General features: G+C 36.7%; 1 protein-coding gene across 2 annotated transcripts in view; it reads right to left on the reverse strand.

Annotated features, from left to right (window-relative positions):
* Nucleotides 1-20,036, reverse strand: part of arhgap22b (Rho GTPase activating protein 22b) — a 26,233-nt gene extending 6,197 nt beyond the window's left edge. The window contains exons 1-6 of one of the 2 annotated variants that reach the window (XM_026223242.1): nt 19,779-20,036; nt 14,448-14,647; nt 12,488-12,575; nt 3,764-3,886; nt 500-707; nt 289-421 (exon numbers count right to left, since the gene is read on the reverse strand). In XM_026223242.1, the coding sequence (XP_026079027.1) occupies nt 289-421; nt 500-707; nt 3,764-3,886; nt 12,488-12,575; nt 14,448-14,647; nt 19,779-19,821 (795 nt within the window). In that variant the 5' untranslated portion in view covers nt 19,822-20,036. Of the gene's footprint in view, nt 1-288; nt 422-499; nt 708-3,763; nt 3,887-6,814; nt 7,754-12,487; nt 12,576-14,447; nt 14,648-19,778 lie in introns of those variants that run through there. The other variant, XM_026223243.1, reaches the window with a different exon arrangement.
* Between the last annotated feature and the right edge of the window lie 3,055 nt (nt 20,037-23,091).

Here is a 23,091-nt window from a genome sequence, read left to right on the forward strand (position 1 = left end):
ATTTATCCTTTAAAACATTTTAAAATCAGACATTGCATTACCATGTAAATGGTACATCAATATCATGTTACAAAATGTTTTCAGTCATGAATTATAAAAATGTAGGTTTTTATCATGCACATTCAAGTCTATCTTCAGAAACGTGAGTGACAGTCAAGGGGTTAATTAACAAGGGTGCAATGACCTCGTTTCAATGACCATTTGTTGAAAAAGTAGACACATGTAAGTGTTTTCAAATGCATCTAAGGTCTGTTCCTTTAGTTTTTCTTCTCTACACTGTTCACAAACCTCCTCCTCGTCCCTGGCCAGGATCTGAGCACACGTGAGGAAGTCCTCGTACTTGCAGAAGGGAACGACGGGTTCGGGCAGCTCCCTGAGATACAGCTTCAGCAGGGAAGCCACAGTGTGGACATCAGTGTTACTAGAAATGACAGTCATAGGGTTAGTACGAACCGCTGAGGGTTCACTGGTTGCTCGTCTGTGCTCAGAGTAGTCGAACCTGTCAAACTGAGGTTTATCTCCACAGTCAAAGGCCTCCTGGAGCTCCTTCACAAGGTTTGCTTGTCCCGGCATCCGGAATAGACCTTCTTCATCGAGACCCTGTTCCCTGATGAAGTCCACACACTGCTCCACTAAGAGAGGGGCGAGACGGGGACCAAACTTCCTTTCATACTGTACGGTGTCCTCCAAACGCTGCCCAAATATTCCTGTAGAGATGAAGCAGTTCATTAAAAAAAAAAACGTCAGATTCTTAAATCAGTCAAAACACACAGCACTCCTTGCAAAGTTTACTACGACTCTAATAGTTTAGTGATAATACTATTGTACTTTGATTTATACTATGGTACTAAATCTTATATTTTAAGATATGATATTTTAAGAAATGCTACACTGCACAAAATGTTCTTTATAGTGGAAAATGGTTTCTAGATTATATATGAAAAATTAATTAGAAAAAACAGATAACTCCATTTTAAACAATTCTCAAAAATCATGTTTTTTCATTGTGCATTCCAATTAATCTCAGTCAAACAGCATTTGGGTTATTTTGATTGGGTTAAAAAAAAAAAATTACTTTAACACAATAAAACAATAAAACCATGATTAAATTATATATATATATATATATATATTACATACAGTATATTGATATAGGCCTACAGTATTGTTCAAAATAATAGCAGTACAATGTGACTAACCAGAATAATCAAGGTTTTTCGTATATTTTGTATTGCTACGTGGCAAACAAGTTACCAGTAGGTTCAGTAGATTCTCAGAAAACAAATGAGACCCAGCATTCATGATATGCACGCTCTTAAGGCTGTGCAATTGGGCAATTAGTTGAATTAGTTGAAAGGGGTGTGTTCAAAAAAATAGCAGTGTGGCATTCAATCACTGAGGTCATCAATTTTGTGAAGAAACAGGTGTGAATCAGGTGGCCCCTATTTAAGGATGAAGCCAACACTTGTTGAACATGCATTTGAAAGCTGAGGAAAATGGGTCGTTCAAGACATTGTTCAGAAGAACAGCGTACTTTGATTAAAAAGTTGATTAGAGAGGGGAAAACCTATAAAGAGGTGCAAAAAATGATAGGCTGTTCAGCTAAAATGATCTCCAATGCCTTAAAATGGAGAGCAAAACCAGAGAGACGTGGAAGAAAACGGAAGACAACCATCAAAATGGATAGAAGAATAACCAGAATGGCTAAGGCTCAGCCAATGATCACCTCCAGGATGATCAAAGACAGTCTGGAGTTACCTGTAAGTACTGTGACAGTTAGAAGATGTCTGTGTGAAGCTAATCTATTTTCAAGAATCCCCCGCAAAGTCCCTCTGTTAAAAAAAAGGCATGAGCAGAAGAGGTTACAATTTGCCAAAGAACACATCAACTGGCCTAAAGAGAAATGGAGGAACATTTTGTGGACTGATGAGAGTAAAATTGTTCTTTTTGGGTCCAAGGGCCACAGGCAGTTTGTGAGACGACCCCCAAACTCTGAATTCAAGCCACAGTACACAGTGAAGACAGTGAAGCATGGAGGTGCAAGCATCATGATATGGGCATGTTTCTCCTACTATGGTGTTGGGCCTATTTATCGCATACCAGGGATCATGGATCAGTTTGCATATGTTAAAATACTTGAAGAGGTCATGTTGCCCTATGCTGAAGAGGACATGCCCTTGAAATGGTTGTTTCAACAAGACAATGACTCAAAACACACTAGTAAACGGGCAAAGTCTTGGTTCCAAACCAACAAAATTAATGTTATGGAGTGGCCAGCCCAATCTCCAGACCTTAATCCAATTGAGAACTTGTGGGGTGATATCAAAAATGCTGTTTCTGAAGCAAAACCAAGAAATGTGAATGAATTGTGGAATGTTGTTAAAGAATCATGGAGTGGAATAACAGCTGAGAGGTGCCACAAGTTGGTTGACTCCATGCCACACAGATGTCAAGCAGTTTTAAAAAACTGTGGTCATACAACTAAATATTAGTTTAGTGATTCACAGGATTGCTAAATCCCAGAAAAAAAAAAATGTTTGTACAAAATAGTTTTGAGTTTGTACAGTCAAAGGTAGACACTGCTATTTTTTTGAACACACCCCTTTCAACTAATTGCCCAATTGCACAGCCTTAAGAGCGTGCATATCATGAATGCTGGGTCTTGTTTGTTTTCTGACAATCTACTGAACCTACTGGTAACTTGTTTGCCACGTAGCAATAAAAAATATACTAAAAACCTTGATTATTCTGGTTAGTCACATTGTACTGCTATTATTTTGAACAATACTGTATATGCATGTGAAATATAATACAATAATTAAATTATAGCTACATATATTCAATGATATTTTACACAATATTTACTCGAAACTCAGTAGTAAAGTATTTTTATTATATATTTTGTTATATACATAATTTTGTATTAAACATAGCACATGCAGAATGCTCTTCAAAGTCCAATCATCATACTTGAATAAATAGTGTGCTAGTAAAGTTACTCTGTTGTCAGTAATCATGTCGTTTTCACCTGGCTGTAACGTAACTTTTTTCTCCAAAGGACAGCAGCGGGAAGATTCACACTTACAGTGGACTTCGAAGTGTTTCAAAGAACATGAAGTACAAAGAAACATAATCTTTCCATTGATGTCCAGTCAGCGCATCCTGCTCATCCGGGTTCTCGCAGGTCAATGTCGTTTGTGGTAGAAACCCGCGCTAACTATTGAGCCGTTTAAACTACTAACGTCCAGAAGACCAGAACGTTTTAATGTGGTTATAGTCCTTAAAACTTGTGTTAGGTTTAATAATATCGATCCAAATGTAATTTAAAAGCACAGTCTTTAAAAATCCAGTTAATTGAATCTTCTTCTTGGCGTCAGACACTTGGAAACGTTCCCGCTGGTTTCCAGACCACGATTAGAAAATCTCTCTTTGGTGTTGTTGCACGTCTAAACAATACTTCAGCACGTCCTTCAGGATTTTATTGTGCTAGCTGCTAATGGAAGTGGAGACACATGGCCACATAGTCTATAACTGAGAGCTGAGAACTTGCTTTACATTACTTGTTAGAACTTTCTATTAATAACATGACTGTAATTGAATCTCTGGATAGTGAGACATACTCTGCTCAGTGGTATATTTGTGAGCTTAGACCAGTGGTGATATCATGTGAACATGAATGAAACATCCATCAACCCAGAGAAGGTTTTACTAACTGTGAGGTATATGCAGGGTTTTATGTGTGGCTTAATTTTGTGGTTTGTACCTCCTCCAAACGGAGCCCATATGACCCGTCTGATGGCCTTCACCCAGTCGTCCACGTCACTCTGTGAGTTGGCCATAAGTAGAAAGGACTCATGGCTCATCGCAGCTTTGTCTTTCTCACCCGCTGAGAGAGAAAACAAGAGAGGGTATTACTTTAATACCACTACATCACTGTTTATTACTCAAAGATTCATATATTCCTTCATATCTGGTACTTGGAAGAGTTTCATTTGAAATCAATTCTGAACTATTTATTTATTGCAACAAAGTTGAACATTGCTGTTATTGCATGCAAATAAGAAAATGACCACCGATGCAAGAGCTGCTAGCTTTCTGCGGTTGCTTTTTGGATCAAATGAACAGCACCAGTTTTTCCCCAAGATGGATTTAGATACAGTTTGTAATTATGTTGGTGGAAATGTGAATTTCTTTCACATGCATTTATTGTCATTGTTTAATGACAGTAAAGAGTTTAGGTTGAAATAAAAAAGTGGAGAGTATTTTGCTTTAAGGTGCTTTAACCGGTTGTGATTTAGTTTTGAAACACTTTCAGGAACCTTTTCATGGGAACTTGTTTCTGCCAATGAATAAAAAAAACAAGCAAAAATTAAATTAATAAGATATATAATTGCAACTTTTTATCTCATAATTGAGATCTATTGTGAGTTATAAAGTCAGAACTGTTGATATATCAACTTGCGATATAAACACAATTTTGTGTTCTAGCATTAGAATTGCGTAATTATATATAAACTTTAAAAACTTGTAATTTTATATTTCTCAGCAAGTCTGGCTTGCAATTGCAAGTTACGCAAAGAATGCAATTGTCAGTTATAAAGTCAGATTCATGAGATATTTTTGTAAAGCGACCTTAGGTGTTGGAAAGTCGCTATATACGTATATTTAAAACATATGATTTATTATTATTATTATTATTATTATTAAATAAACTCGCAATTGTAAGAAAATATCAGAATTGTTAGCTGTCTTTTTTTCTTCTGTACTGGAATTTCAATTCCAAGATTATGTAACACAATTCGGAGAAAAATTGCTGGAACCAAGAAAAAAAGTAGAGTCTATGTCTTGCAATTCTTACTTTATTTCTTGGAGTTATGATTTTATATCCCATAATTATGACAATATAACTTGCAATTGTGAGTATGTATCTCATAGTTACGAGAAAAATCTGAATTGTGAAATAAAAAGTCACAATTATCTTTTAATTCTTTCATTTTTTCATTGTTTTTTCTGTGGTAAAAGCAGGCTTCAATACCTTTTATATATATGGACATGTTGATATGCATCTCTTGTAAATGTAAATGTCATCATGTGTCACTGAAATATTTGTCAGTTTTAGTATCAAACTGGTTCAGTCCTTTTCGTAATCATTGACATGAGCTGTTGAACCTCACAAATCATATGTGACCCTGGACTACAAAACCTTAAGTGTCAGTCAATTTTTTTGAAATTGAGATTTATACATCATAAATAAGCTTCAACTGATGTGTGGTTTATTAGGATCGGACAATATTTGGCCTAGATACAACTATTTGAAAATCTGGAATCTGAGGGTGCAAACAAAATCGATATACTGAGAAATATTTTCCAAATAATGTTCTTAGCAATGCATATTACTAATCAGAAATTAAGTTTTGATATATTTACGGTAGGAAATTTACAAAATGTGTTCATGGAACATAATCTTTACTTAATACCCTAATGATTTTTGAGGTAAAAGAAAAATGAATAATTTTGACCCATACAATGTTTTTTTTTTGGCTACTGCTAAAAATCTACCCCAAGACTTGTTTTGTGCTCCAGGGTCACATATTTATTTAAAACAGACCTAGAAAGAGCCAATAAAGACACTTTCCATTTCCCATTGGTTTTGTAAAAGGAAAGGATATAAAAAAGAGAAATCTCCACAATGGCTTCAGTGTAGAGCTTCTCAGTGATAAAGGAAAAGTGAGAAGCCAATACTGTGCCGGCCAGATAAAATGACTAGAGAAATAAGTCGTGAGTAGATAAATGTTCACAGCAGTGCAGACTGAATGGAATAAAACAAGTACTGATGCAATTAAGATAAATAAGAGCGTCAGACCCAGCGGTGCGTCTGAGGCTAATGCTCTCACACAGAGTAGAAGCTGACTTGAAAGCATAATGAGGAACCCTCATTTCTCACCATGGTGTGGCATTTTGTTAGTATTCGTGTCTCTTTAGGAAGTGTCAAACACTATGAGAAAATAAACAGGCTGGAGGTAAAGCCTTCATGAGAACATCCACAACTGTTACACTTCTTCAGAGAAGTGTATGTATGTACTGTACATGTGGAAATTGACAATAAAGCAGACTTGAGACTTGAGAGACTATATCTCCATTATTGCTATCTGACTGAATTATTTTTCTCAGTTCAAACAGTAAACTTCCCGAATATGTATCTGCAATCTTGGGGCCCTTCAGCATTCACCATTCCTAACATTGAATTTTCTGTATATATATATTATAAGCTATATTTCTGCTTTTCCCTAAGAGCCATATATTGTGTATTTTCATTCAGTCTGTCTGTTGTTTTTGTTCAGACCAATGTTTATCATTTTATAAGACCTGTTTATGTCAAATCATGTTTTATTTGAACTGTAAAATTGTTTAAATCATTTAATAATTCCCAATTTTTTTATTTATTTAAATGTTTTCTTGGATTGCGGGTATATGTACACCCAGTTACAAAAGTACTGACGAGTTAACAAGGTTTTATTATTTATTTGTTCTTTTGAACATCTGAAAATTACATGCAGAAGGGTGTAGATTTCGGATGTCATCTTGATTTATATCCATATTAAAAATAAAAATCCCTAAAAAAATGAATATTGGATAAGTATTATTGAACAAACTATTCTGTACAACAATAAACCACCATAACCCAGCATTTCTAGCCCTTTGTAATTTTTTTACTGGCTCCAACGACACCAATAACAGTTTTCTGATTGTTTTAAAGAAAATTCTAGGAAATTCGTGTTACTTTAATTTCTACATGCATAAACAAAGGAATTACCTTGTGGTAGTGGTGTTCTGTGCCTCCGTGGCTTACAGCAGCCCTGTCCCATGATGCACTGGAGGGATTGATCAGGAACTAATGTTCTGTCATGTCTCTTACTCCAACAGATTGGCAATGAACCCAAACACAGCACAAGTATTTCCCACACAACACAGAATTCATGCTGCTGATGTCTTTACTTCAAACCATAACTTTTTTAGAAACCAGTCTCCAATAGTTGTCAAACATCTCAGAGAAAAAAACCTGGATCACTCTAGTCCATACAGTACATCCTGGAAAACCAGTGAGTAGAAAATACTTCTGATGTCTCAGGTCAGCTCAAGCAGCACCACTTCACTTCTGTTTCTCTCATTCCCACTGACTTCTCACAGTAGACTGACAGAAGGAGAAGGCCTGCTCTGTTAGTCCTTTCTAAACACCTCAGTGCTCTTAAGCAAGCAAACAGCACACCAGATGCATCGATCTCAGAGGACCTGATGCTTGAGGAAATCCTCACCAGCAGAAATCTGACTAAATATACTAAACTCTGTATAGCACGCATGGGTTAGCGGATCCAGAGGACGCCAGGCTTTGGGTCACAATCATGCTCTGTGACTCTATTCTAAATGCCTCAAACACAGAAACATGAAAATCTCCCAATAATGTCAGGCTTTTCCCACTGGATTAGATCCCATTTTTGTATTAGCTCTTCTCATTTATGTCCCTGCTATGAATGTTGCCATTGTTGGATATTTTTGGTTTGTATTTTCTTCACAATATACTACATGGCGTCTTTTAGCCATTAAATCAGTACTTATTTATTTGAAAACCAAACATAAATAACTTTGGACTGAAGCATCTTAGCTTTACCTGATTATCCAGACATCATTTAATAGAAAAAATCATGTTGAATGTGAGTATCGAATATTATCATCAGGCTTTTGAGGAATGTTAATTTTTTTTTTTTTAACTACTTCTCAATATTATTAACTCGTTGTTATCTTTAGGTCACGTCCCAAAATCATTTAAGCTGGCGGTTATTTAGCCTCTTATTAAGAAACCAAAACTAGATCCTAGTGAACTGGCAAATTATAGGCCTATTTCAAATCTTCCATTTATGTCAACATTTTTTGAAACAGTTGTGTCTGCTCAATTGAGCTCCTTCCTGCAAAATAAATTATCTGTGTAAAGAATTTCAGTCAGGTTTTAGGCCCCAACATAACACAGAAACTGCACTTGTTAAAATTGCAAATGACCTGCTTCTTGCGTCAGATCAAGGCTGCATCTCATTTCTAGTCTTACTTGATCTTAGTGCTGAGTTCGACACCATAGATCATGACATACTCATAGATCGATTACAAAACTATACAGGTATTCAAGGGCAGGCTCTAAGATGGTTTAGATCCTACCTGTCCGATCGCTACCATTTTGTTTACTTAAATGGGGAGTCATCTCATTTATCACCAGTAAAATATGGAGTGCCACAAGGATCTGTCCTAGGTACCCTTCTATTTTCAATATACATGTTGCCCCTTGGTAATATTATTAGAAAATACGGGATTAGTTTACACTGTTTACCACAACTTAGGTGCCCTTGAGCAAGGCATCGAACCCCCAACTGCTCCCCGGGCGCCGCAGCATAAATGGCTGCCCACTGCTCCGGGTGTGTGCTCACAGTGTGTGTGTGTGTGTGTTCACTGCTCTGTGTGTGTGCATTTCGGATGGGTTAAATGCAGAGCACAAATTCTGAGTATGTGTCACCATACTTGGCTGAATGTCACTTCACATTTTTTTTTTTGTTATGCTGATGATACTCAGCTATATATCTCAACGAGACCAGATGAAACTTCTAAATTATCTAAGCTAACAGAGTGTGTTAAAAATGTAAAAGATTGGATGACCAATAATTTTCTCCTATTAAATTCAGAGAAGACAGAGATATTAATTATTGGACCAAAAAACATTACACATAATCTAGTAGACTACAGTTTGCAAATAGATGAATGCACTGTTACTTCTTCTACAGTCAAAAATCTGGGTGCTATATTAGACAGCAACTTGTCTTTTGAAAACCATATTTCCCATGTTACAAAAACTGCATTCTTCCATCTTAGAAACATCGCCAAGCTACGAAACATGTTATCTGTTTCTGATGCAGAAAAGCTAGTTCATGCATTCATGACCTCTAGACTGGACTATTGTAATGCACTTCTAGGTGGTTGTCCTGCTTCTTCAATAAACAAGCTACAGGTCGTCCAAAACACAGCAGCTCGAGTCCTTACTAGGTCAAGAAAATATGATCATATTACCCCAATTTTACAGTCTCTGCACTGGCTACCTATTAAGTTCTGTATGAGTTACAAATGATCATTACTTACCTATAAGGCCCTAAATGGTTTAGCTCCTGCGTACCTAACTAACCTTCTACCACGCTACAACCCATCACGCATCCTAAGGTCACAAAACACTGGACTTTTGGTCGTTCCTAGGATAGCAAAGTCCACTAAAGGAGGTAGAGCTTTCTCACATTTGGCTCCCAAACTCTGGAATAGCCTTCCTGATAATGTTCAGGGTTCAGACACACTCTCTCTGTTTAAATCTAGATTAAAAACACATCTCTTTCGCCAAGCATTTACATCCCGTGGTAACTAGGATTTACACAAGCTCCAGTCTGGATCCAGAACACCTGAGAAGAGATGATGCTGACCCTCAGAGGACCTCAGATGATGCTGACCCTGGATCAACAAACAGAACTAACAAATATTGCTACAAGTGTGACTGTATCATATAATTATTGCTGTTAATATTGTTCATCGTCTGGCTGACTACATCTTGTATAAATTTTTAATAATACGCGCACAAACTGACAGTCACCACTTACTGTATAAGCTGCTACTAAATATTGTAGAAATGTAATTTTCTGTAAAGTTGCTTTGTAATTATTTGTATTGTAAAAAGCGCTATACAAAAAAAACTTGAATTGAATTGAATAATCTCTCATCCACCATTGCATTCCAGTTATTTGTTCTGATTACAAAACTAAGCATTTAAACATCATCTTAAATATCATCTAAAGTGACAACTGATATTTCTATTATTTTGTGTGAGCAGTTTGTTATTCTGTTATAAAGATCTCATTGATTTACATTACAACCATCAGAATTTCATCTTTTTGGCCACATCAGTATCAAATATTACAAAATTGCATATTTTTGATTGGTTTGTCTCTTTGAATTAAAAAAAATATATTTTTCATCCTCACGTATGAGCACTTTATTCTCTCTCTATACATAAATCCTGATGTATCAAAAATGATAAAAAAATAAAAATAAAAAAGAATTATCTAAAGGCTCAATAAATTTGACTCATTTCATGTGGCATGCTTTACAGGGTCACATGACCGGCTCTGAACCACTTATGTAATCAGTCCAATGGATGGGCGAGACGTCATAGGTGGGTGAGGTCAGAGACCAAGAAGCTTAAAAGCACATGTGGCGAAGCCGGCATTTAGCCTTCTGTCATTCAGCAGTGAGCTGTGTGTTTCAGTCGCTATCTGTTTGTGAGTCTTATTTAGTGTTGTTTTTCCACTGATAAGCTCCATTAAGTCAAAGCTTCAATCAAGAGAAGTTTTAGGCAAAAGGTGGAGTGGCACGCCCCCGCTCGGAGTTGGAAGCTATGGGTCTGGCCTCTGAGGGGGCACAGCTCGTAGCTTCCGGTCTTTCAACCAAGGTTGCTGTGACCATCCTCCAATCCAGAGCACCCTTCACGAGGAAACATCTTGAGGTGGAAACCTTTCACCTTCTGGTGCAGAGACCGCCAGCTCGACCCAGTTAACTGCCCGGTTAGTACAGTTCTGGAGTTCCTGCATGCCCTTTTCTCCACAGGGTTGACCCACTCCACCCTGAAGGTCTACGTGGAGGCCATTGTGGCCTACCGCCCCCTTCTCAGTGGCCAGTCAGTGGGCAGACACCCTCTGTTTACATGTTTCCTCCGTGGTGAGCTGAGGCCTCCAGCCAGAAGAAGCTAATGCTAAGCAGTGGATCAGGATGCTATCCTAAAGCCTCGAGTCCTCTGATCTCCCCTCTCTTGGGGGTCAAGACTCACTCCTTCTGAAGTTCGTCCATTGGTTGCGATGTCCCTGATTATTGTCAGGCTCCTGGCTCTCTCCTTCTCTCACTTTAGCTGTGCTCTTCCACACAAGACAGAGATTTGAAAGTCTGGCGGCGTGGGCATAGTCTTTACCAAAGCGTCCTCCGACACAGTTCGAGTTCCTGAAGAGGAACGTCTCAGGTTATGCATGCAACTGCTGTGTCTCGGGGCCATACTTCCCACATCCCTGTTGGCGCTTGCTTCATTCCTAGAGGCTAAATGCCGGCTTCACCGCATGTGCTTTTAAGCTTCCTGGTCTCTGACGTTACCTGCCTATGACGTCTTGCCCATCCATTGGACTGATCACATACGTGGTTCAGAGCCAGTCACGCTGAAAGGCGTTCCCAAAGTGTCCTCTGACGCAGTGTCTTGTTCCCTCGAGGAACCATGGTTACATGCGTAACCTGAGACGTTTTTCCTTGATTAGGTTTTTGAGTTTGTGCAGTTGTTAATCAAGTCTTTCCATTCCTTCATTTATCAACAACAGACAAATGCCGCACTCATTTTAAAATCAAGAAACACAAGGGAGCTGTGAAATCTGCTTTGTGTCATGTTTTTGTTTGTTTTGCATGGAAAAGGGTCTTTGTCAGTGAGATTTATTGACTCTTTGCAGCTGAAGCATGCCGGTCAGACGGAGACTGTGGTTAAAGGCTTTTCTCTGGGGAAGAGATGTGTTGACTGGTCTGACTTGAGAAAGTGCTGTTGGGTCTAAGAAACTGCTTCTCATGTCCCATGCTGTGTGTGTTTGGCTTTTTTATTTATTGTGTTTCGTGCATTACTTCAGCTAACACCGAATTCAGTATGTTAATGTTTATGATGCACTTAAGGGCTGAAAAAAACATATTCACTGAAGCATCCTGATTCTTTCTTGGATGATTTTGGATTGATCTTCAATAATTCATCAGAATTTTACCTTTAGTATATTATATACCATATGTGCAAAAATATACACACCCCTAATGTGAGTTGCTGTAGGTTATAGGTAAAAAAATAAAGACACCAGAATACACATTAACCAACAATAATTAGATTATTTGTAACCAAGATCTGCACAGATTGTATTTTATTTCTATTCTTATTCTGCGGTTTTGTCATATTGCTGTCTCTGACTTGAGCAGACCAGGGCTGTATTTTCAGAGATAAGAAATTCAATATTTGCCATTTTAATGTGTTGAGCATGTGGAAAAGATAGGATTGGAAAGATTTAGGATTTAGAGAGAAACACTGGGTGGATCTGAAGGGCATTTATAGGTTGACTTAAGTTAGCTGCGTGAGAGGTATGTAATTTACAGCACAGCTGTAATTAGATATTTGGTTTTATTTGCTCTATTGTTAAAAAAAATCTCTGGTGGGTTTCACACTCATGTGTTATGTACTTGTCATAAATAAAACAAACAGGCGTTTGGTATAAATCATGTTGGGCCAAATCATCCCCCTGTAATCAGCATATTCTGGAAGCCCTGTTTGATTACCTGACACTCAAAAATAATATATACAGTGTTGCATGATGGTACGACAGAGATGCTTTGAAGATCTACTCACCTGGAACAATCTCAAAAAGGTGTCGCCCCGGTTCTTCTGGGTTGGCTGTCAGTTCATTCACTTGGCTGCCCTTCAGTAAGATGCAGCCCTGCACAGACGAAGAGTTAGAAATGCATCACTTAACCTTTATTGACCTGTTAAATCAGCCAGACTTAATTACCATGTGCACTTGAATGTAATTCTTTAATCAGCCTCAAGTCTCCTAGTCTTCTGGAAATGTGTAACCATGCATTTTGAGCCTATTATACTAACAAAAGCTTGAACTCTTGAACACATTTTCTAAGTGCCTCCTTCAATTAGATAAACTCTGAACTGAATGAAATCCAGAGATTATTCACCAGGGCTACAGACTGAAAGAAGATTTGGGGTCAGAATTTCCAAGTGCATTTTTTTTTTTCAGGCAACTGAATCTGTTTAGCAGTGTCCAACATTTTCCTTTTATTGGTTGTTGCTGTTTTTTAAGACTCTTTGAGTGGACTCATAATAATTCAATTATACTTGACTGAAATTATATTTTACAATTCATGGTCGGGGTATAAAAAAAAAGAAAAAAAATTCTAAGGAAAGAAGTTGAGAATGCATAAAATTATTACAAAATTGCTTATTAAAAGTATTTTTCCGGTGTATGGTATAATCATATCAGTGATCGATCATTGGTGTCACTTCAAATTATGTCAGTTAAAGTGATGTTGTAATTCTTAATATTTGAAACATTTGAATTTTGAATTTTTAGAATTTTGCCTAGCGATCATCTGCAAGCTGTGATGTCAATATAAATAAAACAGGGACAAAAACTAAGACTTAAATAAAAAATCTGATCCAGCCATATGCATTTGATCCAGAAATGGACTCCGATGATATTTCAATTCATTTTATTGTTACGAATCTTCTAGCCCCAGTTCGGTAGCACTTTATTTTACAGTCCTGTTCCTCATGTACATACTATGTACTTATTATAGTAATTACAATAACTATGTAATAACTAGGTACTAACCCTGAACCTACCCCTAAACCTAACCCTAACCCATGTAGTTACCTTGTGTTACCAGAACTTTCTTAGATAAATACACTGTAAGTACACTATAAGTACATGTTAGTACAAGTACTGTAAAATAAAGTGCAACCCCCAGTTCTCCTTCTATATGAAGTGATATGCCTTAGATCATGATGTATTGGACATAAGGTCTGCACCACACACCCTGCTCAATACATCCTGGTCTCTGCTGTCTCCTTTCATCTCAGTGTGGGATTTGCTATGAGATTTGCCTACACAGCCCTTCCACTTTGAATCCCATTGATTAAAGGCAGGAAAAGTGGGAGGGTTGACATTTTCACACACATCCTGGCCAGCGCAGCATGGGCACAGATTAATGGTGCTTGGATGAGTATTGACAGTCTCCTGTGAGGGACGCGGTCCATCACACTCTTCTCAGTCTGTCCGACAAACTTACTGAGGCTGGACTGTATTGATTGCTTAATATGAGAGAGATGGTCAAACACCTGCTAAAAGCTATGTGTATAGGCTTGGATTATAGTGAAAGATGTGAAGCAACTGTTCAGAAATGGAGGAGTTCACACTTCAGTTTTAAAGCACTTTGTCACATGATGCTCTAAGTGCTGTTTATTGACTTTTTGTGTCCCTTTGTTGGAGATCTGTAACACTCGCTTAGAAAGAAGTGGCTTGCAGCTCTCAGTTGTGTATTTTTTTTGGCATTTAAGATCTGAGATGTTTCTCAGCTGCTAGTGAATCTACAGTGTGAAACATACAGCAAACATGTGCATTTATGACACAGCTTGCAAGTTATACGTTTATTCATTTTATAAGACTCTGAATCAATGACACTAATGAGCTGTATTTGTTACTGATTCAAAAATCAGAGTAGTTTAACCTTAAACGTTGGCAGAAGTTTTTCTATTCGTAATATGTTAACTGCATGTGCCTTTTGAAAGCTGAATGTACCTGTGGTTTGGTTTCCTCCTCATCCTTGTAGAAGAAGAGATGGTCAGCGCGCAGCACAAACCAGCGCAGCTGCCAGTTCTTCATGATGCTCCTCTGCTTCTTCAGCCAGCCAGACTTCAGCACCCCCTCTTGGAGACTCGGAGAGGTGGGCCGGCATGAGCCATGTGATGCCTCTCCCATCACCATGCTCTTGGACCTGGCTGCAGGCGACGAGAACAGAACGACAGCTCAGTGATCAGGCATCAAGGATGACAAGCTCTTACAGCAGCAGAGGGGACGACTGTCATCACTTACTCATCTTGTGTAAGTGAACTAGTAAGCTATTGTATGAGTTCAGAAGACTTCATGAGTCATGCCAACCACATTTTTAGGAGACATTTATGGTGCCCCTGTGTCTTTCATTCATTGCATAAATTCATGGAAAAAAATATTTCTTAAAAATGACTCTGTGTTCCACGGAGGAAAGAAGCTTCATTAAAAACATGTAGCTCAAAGATAGGTGCGGTGTTTCACCTGCAAAACTAAATAGTCATTAAATTATATTGTTTTTTTGTTGTTGTTTTTTAAATACTAATTTGAGTTTTTGAGTTTTGTAATTAAGGTGTGTTTTTTATCATTTTTATAAGTCATCTTGTGCCTTGTGCTGTAGACTCAAAATCAATGTGTGGCTTTCAGAGAAAGGGAAGAAATCAATGTGATTTTTTTTTCTTTCTTAATTTTATTATATTATATTATTTTTCACTCTCAATCCGCTGGTGAACTAGACTGCTTCTTAAGTCTCAAATTTTAGTCTGGAAGTAAAAATCCCATTCATTTTATCCCAAGGGAAATTGACATTTGAATGATAACTTAAAAATTTGTATCAGGAATTTTTAATTTTAGTATTTCATTTTTATTTTAAGGGACCCACTTTATATAAAGTGGCCTTAACTACTATGTACTTACATTTTAATTAATAATTTAGTACAATATACTTATTGTGTACATACATGTTTTTACATTGTACTTATATAAAAAAAACTACATGTAATTACATCTGTATTTAATTTCTGTAATTACATTTATAATTACACTGTTGACCCATACTTTACACCTTAACCCACCCTTAAACTTACCCATACCTCCAACCCTCTCCCGAACCTTACCCCATCCCACCTCAATAGCAGCAAAAGTGTTTTACAACACAATATGAACACAATAAGTACATTGTACCTATTTTTCATGTAAGTACATAGTAGTTAAGGCCACCTAATATAAAGTGGGACCTATTTCAGTTTTAATTTTAGAACATCAAGTTGAAATAGACTAAAAAATGAGAAATGCTGCTTTGGTAATTAGCTGAAATATTGATTTCAAGTTACTAAACACACATATATATATATATATATATATATAATATCTCATCTATAAGGTTCTTTGTTTGCTTCGTGTTCAACAGAATATGAAGACTGATCCTCTCTGCTCTGTAGCTGTTACTCTCTGGTAAATGTATCTGGGATTCTCCTGTATCACTTTCCCAAAGGGAGTGAGTTCTCTTACTCTAATAGGATCTCCAGAGTGTGATTTAGTCAGAGGATCACTGGATATAGAAACCAGTGCAGTTTGCCATTTCACGTAGTTAAGACAGAAGTGTCTGTTCAGCCATGCACAGCACATAGAGTATCATTTAACAAAATCAGAAGATACTACCCTGTATCTGTTTCTTAATGGAAGTATTTTATAATTCGGCTGATCTGACACAGGCACATACACAAGCTGTGCTGTGCTTAAGACTGGACTACTATATGAATAATCTGTGTCACCATTGATCATTTATAGGAGTCTGTGCAGCACACACAAAGTCATCTTATGCCTCCGGGCTGTAGACTCGAAATCAATGTGTGTGTGGCTTTCAGAGAAAGAGAAGAAATCAATGTGCTTTTTCTCATTTATATTATTATATTATATTATTTTTCACTCCCAATCCACTTGTGAACTGGACAACGGACTGCTCCTTAAGTCTCTAATTCAAATATGGATCCTAAAGTATATTGTTTTCTATTATTCTGAATAATAAGCCGTTAAAGACAGACCTACAGCGAACTACGAAGTTGCAAATCAAAGGAATATGCTCTTGTTTTATAATAATCACATTTAACAGCACAACTCCTGGTGAAAAACCACATTACCCATGATTCTGCAAAGAGATCTCCACCAATCAGAGAATTACAAATCTTCAGTATTACTCCCATTAAGCATTGAACAAAGAGTCAGTTTCCTAATGCTTGCACATGACTTATAACTCTTTAACAAGCAAACAAAACAAATAAAAAACTGGACGGGCACTGTTGCATTCTATTACAGTCTATTTGCATTCAGTCTGTCGTCTCCACTAGAATGAAAGGGTCAGTACAGATGTGGAGCGATTGAGTCGGGCTCTTAGAGAGACAAATGTGTGATGGCCGCTGGGTCTGTCTCCAGTAATGTCTGGTCCTCATCAGAGCTGAGCTTCTTGATTACATTAGCTGTGTGTTTGGGTGTGGTGGCTTCAGTAGCCCTGCTCTGTCTAATGGAGACGGCGGTCCGCATCAGTTAAACAAGAGGCATCTGTGTGTCTTGCTTGATATGTTTATGATACAGACAGAACAGACGTCCATGTTCAGAATCTTGACTGGTTAAACTGGCAACATAAGGACAAGTTATTTATTTTTCATTGGGTCAGGTTAAAAAATATAGATGTGAGTCATTACCCGACTTTTAAAAAATTGCATGAATGCATTTTATTTTTTTTTCAATGCTTCGTATTTTTCTAGTTTATAAGTTCCCAAAATATATATATATATATATTAGGCACTATTTTCTTTTTGAGAATATAATGCAGACTTTTTAATGTGTTTGTGGAGCCCATGACAGAATGTTTTCCCTGCGCTCTGGTTTACACGAGTGTTTCGTGCCAGTCAGTTTTGAGTGCGCTCAGTGCTGAAGTCAAATCTCTCTACACCATGATTCATACCTTCCCACTTTGTTATGGGCGTTACTAGGATGTGGTCACCAAATCTGCCTGTTTTGGCACAGGCGGGACCAACTCTTGAGAATAGTCGCCTCTAAAGTTGCAATTAAAATATAGTGGAAAGAATGTATTCAAGTTGTGATGACAGAGACCGTACTGAAGCCATGTTTGTGTAGCGTTTAAGTTTGGCAGCTCCACCGCTGGTTAAGATTAGCAACTGCAAGAAACAACCTTCTCAGTTATCAAACTTTTAATGACCTAAACCCCAAATCAGTGCTATTTTAGTATCAATGAGATACTACAGTTTTTATAAATGTTTTAAATATTTTATTTCCCCCGGTTTTTATTTTTAATTTAGCATTTGTTTTAATACAATATATATATATATATATATATATATACATGACATGTAATCTTCTGATAGAATGCATTTAAAAAAGTGCATTTTAATTACAGTAAACTAAAATATAATTAATATAAGATGATTGGTTATTAATGGAAGTGATATTTGCATATATTTGTTATAAATATGAACCACCATTAAAACAAAAATGGCGTGCATTCAATGGATTAAAAGTCACAGTATGAAGACATTTTATAACGTTACGGATATTTCTATTGCAAATAAATGCTATTACTCTGGACTTTTTATTCATCAAAGAATCCTGAAAAGTTAAATGCATCACCGTTTCCACAAAAATATAAAGCGGCACTGTTTTAGGAGTTTTATTATTATTATGTATATATGATATTATGTCTGTACAGTGTTTATTAATTTTGTTTTTGTTTTAGTTATTCTAGAACATCAAGTGAAACTAAATAAAAATAAGGAGTGTTAAAATAAGTTATGATATATTTTACAAATTTATTTTATGGAGTAAATAGTTTTGTTATCTTATTTATATAATGGTTTTAATAGTTTTAGTTAACTATAATAACCATATAATAAATATAAAGGCAACCCCCCCCCTCTCTCTATGGTGATACAAAAATATTATGTGAGATATTATATTTTTTCCGCCTAAATTCAATAATTGGTTTTATTTTGTTAAAAGACAAGGACATTATATATAGAAAATGTCTATACTGCATGTATAAATTATATATATATATATAACTAAAACCATGTACACATTCAATGCAAGCTCAATACAAATCACTTTGGATAAAAGCATCTGCATAAATATAATAAGTCAAATAAATAAGTCAACTGGTCGTTATCACAAAACAAACCCCTTCAGGGTGATGCAAGACCCTGATGCAAAGCAGAGACGTCTTGAATTGTTTATTTTTGTGATAATGACCCATTGACTGTACATTATTCGGCATATCACATAGCTTTTAACCAAGTAAGTGCATAAATGATTTGGAATATTAATCTGAACATGAAAGTGGAAGAATAAATGTTTATGTTCCCAGGGTCAGCGATCAGTATACAGCTTGATGCTGTTTATACAATAAACCTAGATGCAGGAAGCTGTGAGAGAAATCAAGTATTCCAGAGCCGTGTAAATAAATGCATGGCTGGTGCTTTAACATCTTCTCCCAGCAGATGCTTGATGTTCAGCAGGTAGCATTCGACGGTGGGGGATGGGACGTGGCTTGAGAGAACATAAAGGGCTAAATCACTCAGTCTTTTACATGCATTGAGCTTTGCTTATTAACACAGTGTCATCCATCAGGTTGATGCATGATGAATGCAGCCCTGTGCTTCAGATCTTCACATCTCACTCAAGCCTGTGCTGTGTGCTGCTGATGAATGATGATCGGCGCTCTGTGGGCGTGTGTGTGTGTGTGTGTGTGTGTGTAAGCCTCAGCGTGCTGCGGATGATAGTGGAATGTGTGCGCTGATGCTCAGCTGTTGAGGTGTAACATGCATCGACGGACACTCACCGTGCAACGTAACACGACGAACTACTGAGTGCATTTACTCATTTACTGTAGCAGATGCTTTTGAATCTGAATCTTTATGATGTCGATTGTTGAAAAATCAGTCAGGCAGCTATTTAATAGTCAACGAGCGATACGGGTATTTATTTCTAAATATGGACATCTATTATTGCAAGTATAATGCTGATGTGTAATATAAGGGGAATGCAATTTATTTACAACAAATGAGATGTAAATATACATATACATTCGTATATATCAATGAAAAGCTGGCTAAATATTGGCAGATTTATTAGCCTAGTCAAATGCAATATGTCACAAAAAGATATATCTCCATTTTTCTGGTACAGATAGGGCTCGGTGGTATAATCAGGAGCAGCCGTGATAAGCAGAGATGCTGTGAGATGAAGCATCCCTGAGAGCCGACAGATGGAATACAAACTGTACTGTACCTCTCCTGGTCTGTCTGATCTTTGGACTCAGCATTGCTGCCATCGATGCTGGGCTTCGCTTCCTCTGCTCTGCATATTCCTCCTCCTCAGATCTTCTCTCGGCACATTCTCCCTCTTCCTCTCCTCCTCGCTCGCTCCTCTGTTCGCTGCTAGCTCGCTGACCTCATGTTGCAGGCACCGGCTGGATGGGGCTGGGGGAGGGATTCCTCACTCACACACACTCACACACACACATGCTCGCTCTACGCTTCTTACTCACACACACACACACACACGCGCGTACGCAGGCTGGTCCACACCCACCAGGCGTTGCATTATTCATCATGTGCTCCTCTACAGTGACCAGTCAGTGTGTGTGATTACAGCAGGTTGCCCTGAAGAGCAAAGCGCGCGCCTCTTAATTGGTCTCAGGCATGTGTACCCGCACTCCTCCATCTCTGGGGATCTCTCACACTGCCTGCATCTTTCACATGTGTGCACATATCTCCGTTAAAGATGTGCACTATTGGACCAGTCCAGTACTGAATCTGCAAGTAACTAGTCAGTTGCTAAAATAGGATGAAAAGATACAGTAGTCACGAAATGTGAACAGTATTCAGAAGCAGAGTTATTTTACTATCAATGAGATATTATTATAGTTTTTATATATTATATATATTTATATATTATATATTTTTTTTGTTAAATATATATATATATATATATATATATATATATCTATATATATATATATAATTAAAACATAAAAAAAATATTAATATAAAATATATGTGCATATTATATATATATATATATATATATATATATATATATATATATATATATATATATATATATATATATATATATATATATATATATATATAATATGCACATATATTTTATATTAATATTTTTTTCTGTTTTAATTTGAGTTCAAATAAATGAATATATATATATATATATATATATATATATATATATATATATATATATATATATATATATATTAAAATGATTTCTGAAGGATAATGTTACACTGCTGTTCTGTTTATATTATATTATATTTTAAAGTTTATTCAAATAGGCAACCATTATTTCAAATTGTGATAATATTTTCATAATATTACTGATTTTTCCCCCTGTATTTTTGATTAAATAAATGCAGCTTTGATGTGCATGTTTATGTGCATGTGTACTTTTTTATATATAAAAAAATAATGTCTTACTGATCCCAAACTTTTGAATGGCTGTCCAACACACACACACACACACACACACACACACACACACACACACACACACACACACACACACACACACACACACACACACACGCACACACACACACACACGCACACTCACACACTCACACACACACATACACACTCATACACACACACACAAAATAAAATGATGACAGAATTTTCATTTTTGGGCATATTATCCATTTAATGTATTGTATTTCTTTTAATTTGAATAAGAACAAATAAATCTTAAGAAATTAACTTATTTTGAGACTGTTGAAATATAATTTCTCAAATTTATTTAAAAATTGAATTTATTTATTTTTGATGATTTTCACGTAATCCATCACTGGTTTTTACTGGATTATTGGTGTTATTTTACTGGATACTGGAGTGCTGAACTACAAAACGACTCCAATGGTCCGTCTCAAATCTCCATGTAGTGTTCTCTCCACCTCTTTCTCCTCCTGTCCTTGTCTTTCCTTTCTTCCGCCCCCAGTGTGGCAGATAATAGCAGTGAGATTCAATCCGCTCAGCTCTGTGTGTGGACCACAGCTGCTCCTCAGAAAGGATGGGGGCGGAAGGAGCCCTGGTGGAGACCTGAACGAGCCCAAGGCTTCAGGCCGAGGGGAACCTACACTGACCTGCAGATTCCCAAATATACTCTAGACGCTAAAATAAAGCGCTTAGCTCTCTCCCAGCTCGTGTTTAATGACGTGCATGTTAAAGGTTACATGCTGCATTGATTCAATGTATTCGGAAAATCTTCTCAGTCTAGCTAATGTGAGGTCTGCCCGGAAAGTCTACATTTTCATTTCAAATCAAAATGATTTATTTCCCATAAACATCCTATTCGGCAGATGCTTTTATGCCTCTTAGATTGCATGCACTCGACTGTCTGGTCGTTTTATACCCACATGAGCTGTCTGTCCATTGCTAGCGTTCAGGATGTTTATTCTCTCAGTAATGTCTGATAATCAGAGCATCATTGCTGAATTCTTTGATCTTGAGATGTGTTCCTGAAGTGGATGAATTTTGGTGCATGTCATGACTTTGAAAATATGGCTTTTTTTTTAATACATACCCTTGAGGCTATACTGAAAAAGAAAGCTGGCGTTTGTCCTCAGCTGTAGCTTTCAAGTGACTCAAAAGAAGAAAGAATGCATTGACTTTTTATTTAAAATGACAGATGTCATTCATATTTGTGAAAAATGTTGTCTATCGCATTAATGCTGCAGTGTCAACCCCTCGGTCAGTCTGTGATGAGCAAGTGTTCAATAGACCTTCGAGCGTTCAGATGAATTCTGATTATTGCTGTTGTTCATGCAATCTCACATGACTTATTGATTTTATGAAGAATTAATAATTCATGAGGGCACCTCCAGAGACTTTACATACAGTGTTGGAGCAACAGGAGAAGTTTAGATGTTTTAAATGATGACGCAGACCTCAAATGTGTGCCACAGAAACTATTTATTTATTTAAATGGTTAAATCTCTTGAAAAATTTTTTTTTATAAGGGTGAGGCCTTATGTTTGTGAATAAAACAATATCATTTCTCCTTTAGTATGCATTATACTTATATTTTGAACATTTTAATTAGAATTGTTTTTAAGTAATGCATTTATTTTACGAACCTTGTACACACAAAATACAGAGTTTCTTTTTATGTATGTATTTGTTTATTTATGAAATGAACTTTTAATTAATTTTTATTTATTTTAATTTTTTACTTTGACTTCTGGTGGGAGTAATTCGATTACATACCACCTTCAGATTACTCATTTCAAGATGTGCATTACAACTAACTAAACTTCATAAGCTCTTGATATTGTAAAGAATATGCATGATTGGGTTTGCTACTTAGTTCTTTCAAATTACACAATGCATGGTTTCTAGCATTAATATCCAGTACCAAAAATCTGGACATTTCATATATCTAGAGATTTCATATTACTCAGATTTCAGCGTGAATCTTCTGTATTTACATTCACTGAATAAACAGAGAGAAATCTTTTCAGTCGTGTAAAATGTCACTTGTCGTTTCACGAGCAGATGCTCAAACAGTGCCAGTGTGGGAGAATCAA

The sequence above is a fragment of the Carassius auratus genome, chromosome 37, assembly GCF_003368295.1.
Source record: "Carassius auratus strain Wakin chromosome 37, ASM336829v1, whole genome shotgun sequence".
Lineage (NCBI taxonomy): Eukaryota > Metazoa > Chordata > Actinopteri > Cypriniformes > Cyprinidae > Carassius > Carassius auratus.